This window comes from Hyperoodon ampullatus, assembly GCF_949752795.1.
Source record: "Hyperoodon ampullatus genome assembly, chromosome: 15".
Classification (NCBI taxonomy): Eukaryota; Metazoa; Chordata; class Mammalia; order Artiodactyla; family Ziphiidae; genus Hyperoodon; species Hyperoodon ampullatus.
The window spans coordinates 63936628-63953219 of record NC_136928.1 but is presented as its reverse complement, the minus strand read 5'-3'; the positions used below and the strand labels follow the sequence as shown (position 1 = coordinate 63953219).

Sequence of the window (16592 nt, the reverse complement as noted above, 5' to 3'; positions counted from 1 at the left end):
AAATATAGAAAGGAATAGCTGATTGATGATGGATACTGACAGCATAAGGAAAACTAGAATGGGCAACAGAAGGATATATGACTATGGGGATGCTTGGAATCATGCTCCGGCCGTTGGCTCTGAGATGTAAATTCATATGCAAAATAAATAGGATTGAAAGTTATCTAAAGTGTTTTAGAATATAACCTCTTAAAAGATTCAACTGCTTGGCAACATGAAGTTTTAATTAAATGAATGTTCTTCTGCTTCAAATGGATAGAAATGTAGAAGAAAATGTAACGTAACACCCAGCTGAGCTCAAAAAAAAAAAAAAAAAAGAAAGGGAGACCCCGCCACGTTCCAAGAAGAAGAGGGAGCTTGAAGTCAGAAGGTCAAGAACAAGAGCTCCAAAGAGACCTCACAGTCCCGTTGGTGCAACTACCAGATGATGGAGCCTCTGTTACACTTGGTCCCTGAGGGACTGAGCAGAGTAGATCCCACCAATATCCTTTGATGTTGACATAGGAATGAAGAAGCAGAGAGAATCCCAAGCATAATAAACAGTTAACACATACCTAGATAATGGAATATCTTAAAATACCTTAACAGAAGAAAAGCAGCCAGTGAGAGATGTATTACCTGCAAAAGAATGACAATTTGACTGACATCAGAAAAATATATGGCAAGGACTGAGAGACAATACCTGCTTCCTAGAATTCAATACCCAACTAAATCATGATTGGAGGATGAGGGCAAAATAAAGACATTTTTACAAAAAAGACTGAGTTTACCATTCACAAACTCTGACTGAAAAACTACTAAAAGATGTGTTTCTTAATGAAGGAAATTGAACCCAGAAGGAAGAGTGGGATATAAAAGCAATGATGAGAAAACAAAGGTAAACATATGAATACAACTAAACTTCTCAAGGATAACACAACAATGACTAAAGGAAGTGTTAGAACAAGGTGAAACTACTCAGTTACAGAGATGGAGGAGGAGAGGGGATGATCAGGGTTCATGCATTTTAAGGTTCTTAACCTGTTTCGTGGCAGCACATATATTCAATTAAACATAGGCTTTTCTAAATACAGTGTGCATGTTAAAAATTTAAAGATTATCTCTGAAAGAGTAGAAATAGATTGTAGAACCAAAAAACTAGTAGAGAGAGCAGGGCGGGAAGGAAAGAAATAGCTTGATGAAGCCAGTGGAAGACAGTGGGAAAAAGAGAGTAAACATGGTCAGTAGAGAAACACCAAACGAAATGACAGAAATAAATCAAAATACATTATTAATCACAATTCCTGTAAATACCTTATTTTGCCAGTTAGAAAGATTCTCAAATTGCATTTAAACACACACACACACACACCCTCATCTTATATACTATTTATAAGAGACGCAACTAAAACATAACGTGAACGAGTCAGAAATAAAAGAACAAAGTAGACATACCCAGAAATGCCAATTTGGAGTATGGGCCGTGGAGGAAAATTCTCACCCATTGCAGAAGGAGGTATGTTCAAGGATGTTTCCCACAGTGTTGTTTGTAGCAATGAAAGACTGGAAACGGCATGAACATCCACTAGTATGAGGATGAAAAAATAAAATTTGGCATATACACATAATAAAACACTACATAACAGATAAATGGCTGAACTAGATCAAATGAATACATATTAAAAGCGTAAGCTTGAGGGGAAAAGCAAGTTACAGAAGGATTTCACCATATGATATCATGGATGTGGGTTTTTTTCAAAGGAAACTTTATTGAAGAGAAATATACATACATAAAAATGTACACATCATAATGAACCATTCAATGAATTTTCACCAAGCGGCACATCCTTGTAACCAACACTCAGGTTAAGAAATAGAACGTTACCAAGCATCCCAGAAGATGGCTCCTCCACCTTGCTCTAGTTACTACCCCTGACCAAAGGTAACTACTCTCGTAACCTCTAATCCTATAGATTGGTTTTGCCTATTTTTGAAATTTATATACATGGGATCATACACATACAAAGTGTGTACTTGTTTCCTGTCTGGCTTCTTTAATTCCATATTATGTTTGGGGGACGCATCCTTGTTGAAGCGTGTAGCTATAGTTTATTCATTCTCTTTGCTATGCTAGGATTCCATTGAAGGAATGTGCCACGATAATTTATGCCTTTCATTGGTGATCTACATTTGGGATGTTTTTAGTTTGGAGGTATTACAAGCAGTGCTCCTATGATCAGTCTTGGACTTTTTTTTTTTGGTGCATATGTGCGTGCATTTCTCTTAGGTATAAGCTCAGCAATTCCTGGGTCAGGGGGTATGTAGACTTTCAGCTTTAAGTAGAGGCTCTCAGTAGTTCTCCCGAAGGGTTTTACCAATTTACTTTCCTAGCTGTGTGTGAGAGTTCCAGTTACTCTGCATCTTATTCACACTTGAGTTTTTAGTCTTTTTAATTTTAGTCATTCTGGTGGTTGATGGGTATGACTTTTGAAACACATTCATGCACAACTACTGTACGTTGCCTGTGAATGAATATACATGTAATATAAAAACATGAAGGGGGAGGATATACACCAACCTTAGAATATTGACCACCTTAAGGCAGAGAGGCAAGTCTGAGGGCGGGGGTGGAATGAAATGGAAGGCTTCAACTGTACTTATTCATTTTTAAGCATGAGAAACAAATATGGGCAAACCAACATTTTTAGAACTGGGTGGGAAGTGTATATGTGTCTTTTATTTTTCTCCATATTACTTATATTTGGTATACATTGTAATTGAATTTATTTAAGAAAAAAGTTCTTAAAGGAAAAACAGACCCTCCACAGGGAAACAAACAAATTCAAAGTGTATCTGGTTATAAACACAACACTCAAAACATGAGTAATAGACAAGATGTTCCACTTCCGTGTATAATTGTTTCAGTACATAGAAATGCTCTAAGAAACTATAGTACAAAACAATTATGTGGGTCTGATAAAGGACTAGGAGCAAGTACCAAAGTCGAGTATCTCCGTTTATAATTTTTTTGCAGGAAGGGCAATTCCCCATGCTGCGGTGGATACCTCATGCATGTCCATTTAGAAATAAAATTTTCTTGCAGGGTTGGTATGATTATTCAAGCCGATTTTACAGATGAAAAGACTGAGGTTCAGGGTGACTAAGTGACTTGCCCAAGAGAGAGGAAGAAGAGGAGAAGCAGAGGGGCTTGGCCCACCCACACTCAGTTCCTAAATAGCCAAGCACTGCCTGAGGCATGCTGGTGCCACTGCCCAGGGCAGGTGTCCACTCCAGCCTTGGTGGGAAGCAAGGAAAGGCAGCCTCCCTCCAGTACATCAGATGGACAGGAGGACCCCAGGAAATACACATCTCATGGGAGGAAGAACACAGGGCACATGCGTGGGTCAGTTCAACACTGTTGATGGGTGAGGACAGTTGGCTGCATGGAGGAAGGGCCCTGGTCTCCAGCCCAGCTAGGATGTGATGGAGATGGGCAGGCAGGAGGAAAAGGCAGCAAGCCACACGCTGCCCAGACTCTCAGAAATGCGCTCTGTGCTTCTAGGGCTGGTGTTCTGAGTGCATCAGAACAGTGGGAGCAGGCCCCAACATTCAGGGCTCATTCTCAGGAAAGACTTCTGAGTGAGAAATCTCAGGTCTCAGGCTCGGGCCATCACAAAGGCACAGTAGGGCACTCGGGAAGGTGCTCCAGTGGGCCACCCTGGAGCAAGCTGACCGGAGGCTAGTTTGATGCCTAGGCACAAAATGGTCTCTCCCTCTGTTGGGATTACGTCACCCCCTCCAGGCAGTCCTCCTGGGTGGCTTCCTCCAGTGTGGCCACACTGGTATCCTTGCCCTGACACTGGAGGATGGGTAACTCGCTCTCACCCACTTCCTCTTGCTGCTGCTCTGCTGCCTCAGGCTGATCCAACCACAGCCACTCAAGAAGCTCTCAGGATGTGGGTCTCTGGGTGGACCCCTGAAGCTCCCCTTCCCCTGACCTGGTAGGGGAAAACGCTGCCTCATACACAGTCTCTCTCTCTCTCTCTCTCTCCCTCTCTCTCTCCCTCTGTCTCTCCATCCCTTCCTCCCTCCCTCCTTTCTCTTTAACAGGGAGGATATACATCCTGCTGTCTTCAAAGACATACTCTCTCTCCAATATCTCAAACTCTATATTTCATTTCTTTATTCCCTGAGGTAGGTGATGAGCTAAAGGCAGCAAAGTCCGTTTCCAGCCAAGCCCCTCTGCAAGTCTCGCATAGATGACTTACCCATCACTTTGGAACAAGGGGATGTTTTGCACTTACTGTTTTGTTCCCGCCTGTGGAGCTTCAGAAGGATTCCAATTGCAGCATCCTGTCTTAGAGCACAAGCGACAGTAGGGCACAGTGTTTGTCTTGGGCTCCAAGCTGTCCATATCGTCTTCCCACCCCACGTGACTAGAATTGTCATTTTCTCCGCAATTTGACCCAAAGGTTGCCTAAGAGAAGGCTCGCTTGACTAGTGGATGTATGATTTAGTTTAAAGCATCTGGACCAGGAGTCAGGCAGCCCTGTCATAAGCCTGTCTCTCCCACTAAAGGGCTGTGGGACAGTAGACAAGTCATTTACCCTCTCTGGGCTTACGATTCTTGGCTCTTAAACAAAAAGCTTGAGTTTGACGGTTCCCAAGTTCTTTCCAGTTCTAGGATGCTGAGTCGGTCTAGAAGATTGGACAAGGTCAGGGCCAGGCCAGTTCAAGGACAGAGGTGATGTCAAAAACCCTTTGGGCAGTTCCTGACATTTCCATTCCCATCGGTGGGCTGCTTTGTTTCAGGTGATGAGATTGTCACAGGATCTGTCTCCTGCCTTGGGGACATGTACTCCCCCAGTCCAGGATAGAGACAAAACAAAAGGACAGGTCCCTGGGCCTGGGGGGGCCCAGGGCGACGTCAAGCCTCAGCAGGTCAAGGAAGCTGCATGTTCCGAACAGCCTTGTCCCAGGATCTAAAATAGGCAGCAAAGGGAATCGTTTCCAGGCTCCCCCTCCGCTAAAGATAAAAATACCATGGGCCCGGGGATGTTCCCAGTCGTAAATCAACCAGCTAGGACTATTTCTGTCCTTATCCCTTGCCCACGGTTCCTCCTACGACCTCAATCCATCCTGTCCTCCCCGTCCTGGCTCCCCGGCCACCTTTTAGCTGCAGTAGGTTGAAGTTCATCGGCTGCCTTCTGACCACAGTCCACGGCTTGGCCATGCCCTGTGAGAATCCTAACCTGCACACAGGCGAACGGATAGGCAATCAGGGGCCTCCTCCAACCTCTGGGAGCCTGAGTAGCATGGGTCCACTCTGACAGGCAGATGGACTCCCGGTATATGCCAGGTTTCCCTGCTTGCATGGCTCAGTCGCAGCTTGTTTTCCAGGAGTAAATGCCCGTGAATAACCCTTCTGCACGGCTGTGGGTAGGGTTTCTTCTTCATGTCATTACAGACATTAACGTACTACCTCTTAAGGCCACTGGGATGATTAAATGAGTTCCCGTATGTAAAACATGAAAATTGGCACCTGGCAAGTTGTAGATGCTGAGAAAGGAAGACCTGCCTTCCCCTGCCAGCCATTCACCAGGAGTTCAGACTCCCACAGCTGACCCATGTCTTCTGAGAGTTCCTCTGAGGAGATTTTTGTTAGTCTGAAACCCTAAATCAGCTTCAAATCCGGCTGTTGAAGAGACCTTTGAAGACACCTGGTCTATCCTGAGGCAGTAAATCAGCTCCCCGGTAACCTGCAGCAGACGCAAGGCTGCTGGGCCAGCTGGAGACTATGGTCTCATGTCCAGTCTTCCACTGCCCTCTGCAGGTTGCAGTGAGATACTGCAGTCATGCTGGCATCCCCTGTGCAACACCAAGCCCAAGGACCCTCACTTTACAGAGTTGAAGCAGTTTACAGATAAGACAACAAGGCAAGGCCAGGTGTCTGAGGAAGGCAACACCTCGGAATAGCACGGTGATTTACAGCTCACAAAGCACTTGCCTGTTTGATTTTCATGACCACCCTGCCTTGCCTCTGTTCCTAAGCTCAGAGGGAATTCATTGTTCAGCCCTGATAGACTAACAACAGCTGACAGACACATCTCAGTTTCAGGCCATGTCCTAGAACATTCCAGAAAATCAATGAAATGGACCTGTGTGGATCTCAGTGCAAATACCGGTTTTATTTCTAAAGCTCTTCAGTTTTAATCATGCTGTAAATCAGTCTAGAATATTCTGAAGGAATTTTGTAAGAAAGTGTGTGTGTGTGTGTGTGTATACATGTGAGTGCTTGGTGTGTGCATTCTCTAGCAATGAAGGTTGGCTAATATATGGCAGATGTCAGCATTTGGTGTGATTATGATGATGAATAAGCATTTCTCACATGCCAACCAGCTGACAGTATCATTTAGCAGTGACATCAAGCACCGGGCTCAACTGCGTGGTTTACACTGTCCTTCTTCTGTGGCCAGAACCGTGGATCCCATCCAGCAGAATGTTGGATATTTTATACAGTGAAGGCACATGACAAGGTCACACCGTCCACCTAGCACCAGGTAGTGATGAAGTCACTGGTCAGAACAAGCAGAGGGGATGCTTGCCTTTCTCCTATTCTCTTTTCCAACCTCAGACACTTGGGGGGATTTAAGTCAAGTTCATGAAGCCCAGATAGCACGTCACAGTAAGGGAACCAAGTCTCTGAGCGCTGCAGTTCCCTTATGTAACTGGAGTTTTTAGGTCATATATTTATAGACGTTTAGATTCAGAGAAGACCTTAAGAGATTATTCCAGTCCAATCCTTCCATTTTGCAGTAAAATGAAGCACAGAAAAGGGAAGTGACAGTCTAAGGTCACAAAGATAGTTAGAGACATGGCTGGGATGAGAACCCAGGCTCCTTGACTGTTTTTTCTCTGGCCTGTCTTGATTCGAGTAGCCTCATTTGTAGATGGGAACTACTGGCTTCAGTTGAAGATTTTTAAACCTGATCTTTTTTTAATGCACAAAGGAGAAGAAGAAGAAGCTAATGCATTGTAGGTACTCAATAACTGGGTTTGTTGGCTTTTGGTGTTATAGAATAATCTTACTTTATGCAGCTTAAGAAGATTAAATCCAATTAACCTTGAATTTGTTTTATGCTTTATTCTCTCCAATGAAGTGCTTAGAGGTTTGAATCTCACCCCACTGTCCCATTGCAAATCTGAGTGTGGATATGAGGTTATAATATGATGCTCACTGGTTTGAAGGAAAAGCTTTCTGAGGAAGGCACACAGATTTAGAGTTACTTTGGTTTACGCTTCTGGAGGCTTGTGGAAATCCTCTTTGAAGAACAGATGCTGTCAACACTTGAGGTTATACAGGCTGTCCAGTGAGTTGGGACGTAGCACAAACACTTCCTAAACCTATTTCAAATACATGATTACAACAGACATGAAATGATGCTAATTGCCTATTAGCCACTTGGGCCTAACATTTCTGAATTTGCTTATCATTGTGTTTATAAATCATATTTTTGATCAAAATCTTCCAACGCATTCAATGTTCTTCCAAACACCATCCCGATGAATCACACTGTTGTCATCCTGCAACTTTTATAAATTCATGTTCTGAAGGGCAAGTTCCATCTTCCATGGAATCCCCAGTGTAGGATAAGAAGACTCCAATGGGGCTTTTTTCTTCAGACCTTCAGAGACCAGGGTTTACAATTTTCTGGTACATCAGTGACACACTAGGAAGGAACAATAGAGAACTTACTGCAGGGTCTTCACATAGCTCAGGACACCAGTGCCAACCACCATTCCAAGACCAGACACCACTCTGCAGTCCCAGCTGTTGGGAGTGCCCCCAGGGAAGGACCCCTTAATTTCCTAGTCATTCATTTATTTTTATTTTTTTAATTTATTTAATTTATTTTAATTTTATTTATTTATTTATTTTTTTGCGGTACGCGGGCCTCTCACTGTTGTGGCCTCTCCCGTTGCGGAGCACAGGCTCTGGACGCACAGGCTCAGCGGCCATGGCTCACGGGCCCAGCCGCTCCGTGGCATGTGGGATCTTCCCAGACCGGGGCACGAACCCGTGTCCCCTGCATCGGCAGGCGGACTCTGAACCACTGCGCCACCAGGGAAGCCCTCTTTTATTTTTATTAAGCACGTTCCATGTGGTAAGTACTGTGGCAGGCTCTGGAGATCCAGGGATGACCAAATACAGAAGTGGTCCTTTGTCATGTGACACAGTCCTTCAAAAGCACAGTTGGCTCATGGATCAGCTGCTCATGAAAATCCATTGCAGGGATTTAAAATCACCTGTGTGTTGTAGCATCACAAAGGGGCTTAGGTTAGAAACTTTGCTTTAGGTCTAGGGCCTCAGAGGGAGGGGCTCATCAAATCATTGAGTTCTGCATCAGATGGTTTACAAGGAGCTAACTTTGCAACCTGTGTGCGCTTACTGGGAGCCATGCAGCACCCCCGCCCTCTGAGAATGGGGTTTGGGTAACTGTCAGCACTGGGGCCACGGTGGGAAGGTTCTGGGCTATGGGAAGGTTGCTGCACAGGTGTGGGCAACTCACTGCCTGGGAGCCCTGCACATGGGTTGTGTGGTCCTCACCCTGAAGTTAAATCTACTGGAAAACCTAAAGGGCAGCCTGACTGGGGACCCATCTGCCTTCCTCACCCTCAGTACTGATGGCAGATTTGCCTGCCCCCAGGGCTTCTCCTGTACCCTTCCCATCCCTGGAACTCTGGGTTCATGAGTACCCACTTCATCTTGAAACCCAAAAGGCCTATCAAATTTCCTATCAAATACCCAAGAGGAAATCCAACTTGGGTATCAGGAAGAATCCAGTTCTGCTAACTCAATAGAGGCTGCAAAGGCAGTTGGAGAGTCCTGTGTATGCAGGGCCCACTTCAGCCCAACTCAGAGACTGGGCTGCTTCTGAGGCTCCAACAGTGGATGAAACTGTCCTGGCACAGTCTCCTTTTTCCAGGCATTGTCTCCACAAGTATCACATAGGGGCTTCCCCAAAATGATTCCAGTGACCGTGGAGTTCACTGCTACACACGCCTCCAAGGTAGTAACCAATCACCACGTAGTGCAATCATCTGGTTTCCTAAAAGGCTGCAAATTCTTCAAGGGCACTTATGTGTCCCCAGTATCAGCATGGCACAGGGTAATCACAGAACAATGTGGTCCGTCTCATTCATTCATTAATTCTTCTTTTTCTCTCCATTTCCTTAGTACCTAACACTGTGTGTTTAACAAAGAAGGGTCTCCAAAATGCCAGTGATGGACACAAAAGATTAGGCTCTTCTGGAGTTTTATCCATCACCCTCATCTTTATGGAAAATAATGAAATCTGTGGGTGATAAATGTGCATCAAACAGCCCTCCTTCCTCTCAGGAGGCCTAGCTGCAAGCTGCAGCTTTTAAAGGTTTCTTGTTATTTTCCTGCAGGTTGGAGGAGGTACCTCAACTGCATAGCAGAGGGTGGGCGTGGACCCAAGGCTTCCCAGTTGAGAGAGAGCCTACTGTGTCACCCCTCTCTCTGCAACAGAACCTTCCCCAGCCTATGCCCCGCCTCCCCAGACTGAGGGGGCATCATACCAGGGTGGTGAACTTGTCCACGCAGGCATTACGGATCTTCTCCGGGGTGGCGGGGCTGTCTAGCCGGAAAAGCTCTTTCGTATTATTATCTGTGTGCTGAGCCCGAGCTGCGCGGATGGCATCCTTGATGGCGAAGAAGATGGAGGCGCCCAGAAAGAGGGGCGGCTCCCCAACAGCCTGAGTGGACAGAGCAGAGTGTAGGCGGGGAGTCAGGGGAGGGCCCAGCTGCCACATCTGCAGGGCTGGGGATGCCGGGGAGCCCAGCCAGCACTAGTGGCTACGTCGAGCAAGACAGGAGGGACGGTTAAAATTAATCAGAGGTTGAGAACAATCAGTCTAGTAAATGACTCAACCTTGTGGGTGTATTTCTTTTAACTCTTACTGTGTGATTTTCTCTGATGACACCATGCAAATACAATGGACCGTTGAAAGTTATATTAAGTAACTATATTTTACAGACAAAAAAAAATCTGACCCTTTCCTCACAGCGATAAACCTAGGGGAATAATCTACCTGCAGCTCTGTCACCAACATTTATAAGCATCATAATTATTCTTAAAATTTGCTGAAATAGAGGCATCATGACAAATAGGAATTAAACTATTTTCTAGCAGAGGTTGTTTTATTCCCCAAAGCATAGATCACAGACTGCCTGTATCAGAATCACTAGGGACACTTGCTAAAAACGCAGGTTCCAGGGCTGTACCGCAGACCCACCGAATCAAAATTTCTAAGGGTGAGCCCAGTGGAGCTGCATTTGTATCATGAGCTCCAACGCCCAGTGATCTGATGTGCAGTGAAGTGTAAGAGCCAATGGCAAGGATCACAAAGTATCCCAGGCCCTCCCACAGTAAAGTAAACCATGAGATGAGCAAAGGGCTGTGTCTCATTGGTTACAAGTAATTATCTGTCTTCCTTCCCAGACCAACGACTGTATCAATCAGCTTGATTGATTTTCAACCATTTTTTCATACTTATTCAGAGCATGGAGGAAATAGAGGATGGTTATAACCATCCAGGAGTGCTAATCAAGACTTAAGGTCTAGTGGTGGACACTGAAGGAGGTGGAAGTGTGTGCACAGAGGCGCTGCCCCCTGTGCAGTGAATAGGCTGATTCTCATGAGACAACATGGGTGCTGGACCTGTGAGATCATCTCTAAGATCAAGCATCGGGGATGCACACCTGAGACGGGGGTGTAGGTCAGGATTCCACCTACAGAACTGAACTAAGGAATCCCTCTGAGTGTACCCACAAGAGCTGGCTTGGACCACACAGAGGTGGTGTCATCCTTGACCCAGTTCCCTATGTTCCCAGGCAGGACTGCCCACCCCTCCATTGCCCTCACCAAGGCTCGTGTCAGGCTCTCCTCTCTCTTCCACACGAGCCCCCCACAGACCCACATGGCAGGTGGCTGGAGCCCCTCATCACCACCCGTGGTTTCCTACAGTCTAGACTGGAAGGTAGCACAGACCCAGGGCAACAGTACCTTGGATGCATAGATGGCCTTCTTGTTGGGACAGTCACGGAGCAGTGACACTCTGAACTCAGTGGGGATACTGCCAAATGCAGGGATCTTGTAGGTGCTGGGGCCACGGGTGTGCAGGCTCCCCTCAGGGGAGTAGTGTAGCTCCTCCAGGGTGAAGAGGCCCAGGCCCTGGACAAATGCCCCTTCCACCTGCAGGGCAGACAGAGACCGCGGCTACCCTGCCTTCCTGCCCCCTCACCCAAAGACAGGTGTTGCTTCCCACAGCAGGCACCAAGCCCCACCTGCAGTGGAGCCCGGAAAGAAGCTGAAAACAGCCCCCACTGCTTCCCTGGCTCCCGCCCCAGCCCAGAATAACTGATCCGGGCCTTTGCCAGGCATCAGTGTAGGCAGAGCAAAGGCACTGACGTTGAAATCAGTTTCAGAACTTGTCGGCCATTCCAGGAGGGACACGCAGCTGTAGGCGTAATTTCCCATTAGAACCTGCCGCGGGGCAGATGGAGATGTTCCTTCCACATTGCCAGGGGAGAAATGGCGACCCCGAGCTGAGAAGCAAGCTCGTGGGCTAATGGTGGCTGAGTGTGCCGCAGGGGCCCACGCCCCTCCTCTGTGCTGAGTTGGACCATGCGCTTTGGGGCAGCCCCACAAGAGAGGAGGACTTTCCTGGATAGTAGAATTGAGGCTTTTTGAACTCCCAGCCCTGCCTGCCCTCTGGGAGAAGAGCGTCTCTGCTGTAGCGTACAGATCTCTTAAAGGGCACTGCCATGCTCTGCTGGCCCACACGTCTGCTCTCCCAGCCTCACTGCTCGTGATATGTGGCGCCATCTTAGCTAAACAAGTGTGTTTGGGGGAGACCAGGTGCTGAGCATCTGCGTCCGCCGTGCTGAGCCCTGCGCCGGCCTGTAGGAGGGGCGCCTCACCACAATTGTTCAGTGAGTTAATAAACAGATTTATGACTAAGTTTCTCTATACTCAGGAACTGTCCAGTTTTGAGAAACAATGAACATTTTCTGCCAGATGGTCAATACCTCAGCTCTTGATTCCTCCCTCTGTCTTCTTCTGTTCTGCTGCTCTGCTTCATACTCTCATATTTTCCAAAAGGGATTTTCTTCCCGCCACCCCTTTATTCCTCTTGCTGGAACCCCTGTCCTTTGCTCCCAGGACCCTCCACCACCCCGCGCTTGGTAGCATTTACTTCCTAGGGTACCACAGCTGTCCTCGGTGGGAGAGGAATGAGGAGGGAGAAGATGCCTCTGACCTGAGACCCCACGGCCTGCACATTGATCCCAAACTCAATCTCCACTCCCCCTATGCTTCCGCTCAGACTATGCATGTGTGAGCGTGTGTGTGCATGTATGCGTGCGTTTGAGTGTGTGCACACCCAGTGTTCCCACCACCCATCATCTTGTTTTCTGACGTATGAGTGCCCTTTCCAAGTTTAACCACGTGGATTTGTCTTCCACCCCGAGAGTTGGGTGGGCTCTCGTCTACCTAAATCCCACTCAGGGAGACTCACTTGGTACCGTGCTCAGACCTGCTTAAAAATGACAGTGGACAAGATGCTGTGGCTGGGGACCCTAGGAGGTGGTGGGGCACATCCGTGGCCAAGTCTCTCACCACTCTGACGCCCCAGGAGTCTTACCTGTCCAATGTCGATGGCAGGGTTCAGACTGGAGCCAACATCCATGACGATGTCTGTGCGGAGGTTCTAGTGCAGACAGCGAAATAAAAGCAGTTTGAAAAGAAAGGGATGTGTGGAACGATAGAGGGGTCTCGGTGACCCTTAGGTTATTAAGTGCCAACCTGAGTAGTACTTGCACAAGCAGAGCACCCCAGGCACACTCAGGCAGGAGTCTGAGTAGGAAGGGCAGGTCCCCAGGTCCCTGAGGCTTTGAACCTGTCTGTGTCTGGGTCGATCACGTAAGGAAGGGGTTCACAAATTACATTCCACAGGCTGAACCCAGCCTGTCCCCTGTTTTTCTACAGCCTGTGAGCTAAAAACGGTTTTCACATTTTTAAATGAGTGACAAAAATAAAAAGAATATGTTGTGACACATGAAAACTATACGACATTCACATTCAGTGTGCATAAATTACATTTTATGGGAACACATCCATGAGCATCTGTTTACACACATTCATGTCTGTTTTCACACTACAAGACAGAGTGAAATAATTGAGGCAGAGTCTCTGTGGCCCAGAAAACCTACAGTATTTACTCTCTGGTCCTTTATAGGAAGTTTGCCAAGGCATGATTTAACACATTATTTTCTCAACCAGAAAGTTCATTCCTATCAGCTCTTTGTATTGCAATTTCAGACGTTTCTCTTTTCCCCGTTAGTACTAAAGTTTTGCAAACTTCTTACCTTATGATCCCCTGTTAAGCAGTCAATTTCCACTTCAGAGCAAGCCACCCCATAGGTGAAGTAGTGGAAAGCATTCCCTGAGTTCGTCTCAAAGCTGTAGCCAAGGTTGGGTGTCCTGGGGGAGAAAAGAGAAAATACTGCACATGTATTAAGAGGAACATGTCCCCCACTCATACACACACAAATAGCTTGTCCCATAAAATCTTAAGATGCTAAAGGTTTTATTTTTTATTCAGCTGTTCTTCAAAAAAGTCCATGAGTTTTGAACATTTTGAACCTGTTCATGAAACCCAGGCACTCCGGAGCATTTTGTCCCTTGTCTCTGCTCTATTTTGCCAATGGCCTTTATATGAATCATTCTGTAGAGCTGAGCAGTGGAGGGTCCCAGCATGCTGGCCTCTACATGGTAGAAATGGAGGTGACAGATCTGCCTGAGCTCATGAAGGACACGTAAGCTACACTCCAAACGATCTACTGAATAGGAATTCAAGATCTCAGAACCAAAGGTTCTTTCTGGGCCGGCTTGTGAGCTTTTCATACAAGTTCACCTGCTCATGGGGCTGCTCACCTTTCTCAAGGTGAAAGGTAATAAGATCAGTACCTCGTGCCAACTTGGGTGCCTCTTAAAGCAGCCACCTTGCCTAGTATTACTCCTCATCTACTGATCCCTTCTAAGTTTCAACAAATGATTTGAGGAAAGGGTTGCTAATAAAAGCAGATGCTCTTTTATAATTTTTTTTTCTTTTTCAATCCTGAATATCTTATAAGATTCCAATTTTGCATGAGTCAACATATACGAATGTGTGTGTGTGTATTCTCTGCTTATAACACTCTGTATCTGTGCTATTCTATTCACTACACAGAAATAATGATGTGAGCTGATGTGATCAGAATCTGCATGAAGACAAAACCAATACAGGGCTGAGGGAAAAGGCTGCTCCCAGGAGATCATCACCTTCTTTGACCTCTGAACTCACCATCTTCATCTGGGTGTTCCCTGATATAACCCCAGTTTTATCAACTCTAAAAATGAAATAGGAACTTATGAGAAAATTTGCATTAGTTTGTGTTTGTGTAGGTCAAGTATTACACAACCCAAGGAGCACTGGCAAAACATTACTTTGCCCTAGAAGTATACATATATACATTTATATTACGTATATATTATATATATTCATAAATTCACACAAGACCTTTTAAAGCAAACATTGAACTATTTTCCAAATCCACTGATCTGTGAAAGAGAAGGTACTAGTTAAATCTCCCAGAGAAAGCTAAAACATTATGGCTGACAGTAAATACGATCATATCTTTTTACAGCTTCTAAATCAGATGGACAGGGTCTCTGCTACTGAATTTTAAAGTTGCAGAAGATACGTGCTCTTTTCTAAAACTCACTTTAAATCCACTGAATTCTGCATTTTGTAACAGGACTATGTGCTCTAAATCCTCCTCTCATTCTTTTGAAGGAAAGCCTCCTTAAAGAAATCTGATGCGTAGCACAAAGTAACACACACGGGTAACTCAGAACACCTGATGCCTCTGGTTCTTGCAGGAGAACGCTGAGAGGGGAATGGCTGGTAACTGACCCACTATGTCCATAAATGAGGAGACAGGTTCAGAGAGCACCAGTGATTCCCCCAAGTGGAATAGTATACTTTAAGACCAGAACTAGAACAGAGGTCTTCCAATATGACAGCTCGTGCTTTTGGCACATAGTTGGGTAAGCCCACGTATTTTAGAGCATCTTTACATTGAAGCTAGTGGGAGTCCATTGGAGAGACAAACATTTTGGTGGAGCTGCTCTCTCCTGACCATAGGCTGACAGAGTTCAGTGCTGGAGGGCCCTGCAGAGGTTAAGATGACAACACATTGTAAGATGGGCGAGATCAGCGCCTTACTTACCTGTAAAACCCGGTAGCAGACAAGCTCACTGTACCCCGGTAGGCAGCCATGACCTGAGGAGAGGAAATGGCCATCAGGAAGGGGGAACCATGGTTTCCAGAAACGCTGGCCCAGCACTAAACTTTCAGGAGCTCGTCCTCCTCCTCTGGAAGCTGATCAACTCTTTTTACTAGTGATTCTCACTTCCATACCTTACCTCCCCTTCTCACCATACCCCCTGCACTAGGTCCTTGTCATCTGAAGCCTGGAGCACTGCAGTAGCCTCTTAACTGGTCTTCCTGCCTCAAGTCCCCTCCTCGCCCTGCCATGTAGCCCAGCCAAGTCAGAGGGATCATCTTAACACACCACACTACCCATGTCACTCCCCTCCTCTAGAGCTTTCCACGCCTCCCCATTGCCTACAGAGCAATAGACCAAATGTCTGACATTCAGGACCCCAGTCTTCTCTCTGGCTTTATGTAACACACACACCATTGCTACCCCAGCCAAAATCAAGTGTTAAGTCTCTCCCAATCCTTCACATCCCCACACGTCTGCACCTTTGTTTACGTGGGTCCTCTGCTATATCTGTCCAAATCCTTTTCTTTCCCCAGCAACCAGCGCAAGCTTGCCTCTTCATCCACTTCTCCTGTGATTACTCCCTAATCTGGGCATTACAACAGCAGCTCTGTGCACTGCTCATTTGATACTTAACATGTTAGCCTTGTGTTCTTACTTACACTTTCCTATTAATAAAACTATCCATCTCTCCATCCATTCTATCTCTTTAACTACATCATAAATTTCCCTTCCCTTCCTTCCTTCCTTCTTTCCTTCCTTCCCTCCTTCCTTCCTTCCTTCCTTCTTTCCTTCCTTCCTTCCCTCCTTCCTTCCTTCCTTCCTTCCTCTCTCTTTCTTTCAATATCCACAGCTCTAAGATTTAATTTGTTACTGATATAGTCTGCATCATGATCATTGTCAATTGCCAAGCACTTTACTATATACCAGATGCTATTGAGTCCTTTACAGATACTGTCTTACTTAATATTCAGTGCAATCCTATAAGATCAGCACTTATGAAGATTATTATCTTCATTTTACAGATGAGAAAACTAAGATTTAGAGAAAAAATTTCTCTAGGTTCCTTACTATACGTGCATGATATCAAATATATACATAGATCATAGTGGTGGCAGTAATGGCTTGTTTTTCAGTACAGTACAAACACTAAAGAGCTTTGATGCCTGTCATCTCCTGATCACACCCTTCTGATAAT

General features: G+C 45.9%; 1 protein-coding gene across 1 annotated transcript in view; it reads right to left on the bottom strand.

Annotated features, from left to right (window-relative positions):
- Positions 1–7174: 7174 nt before the first annotated feature.
- XDH (xanthine dehydrogenase) overlaps positions 7175–16592 on the bottom strand; it is a gene marked incomplete at its 5' end in the record, with an annotated part of 61738 nt that continues 52320 nt past the window's right edge. Inside the window, 6 exons of the mRNA XM_079721510.1 lie at positions 7175–7709; positions 9583–9759; positions 11070–11258; positions 12709–12774; positions 13433–13547; positions 15338–15390. Of these exons, the coding sequence (XP_079577636.1) occupies positions 7659–7709; positions 9583–9759; positions 11070–11258; positions 12709–12774; positions 13433–13547; positions 15338–15390 (651 nt within the window). The 3' untranslated portion in view covers positions 7175–7658. The remainder of the gene's footprint in view (positions 7710–9582; positions 9760–11069; positions 11259–12708; positions 12775–13432; positions 13548–15337; positions 15391–16592) is intronic.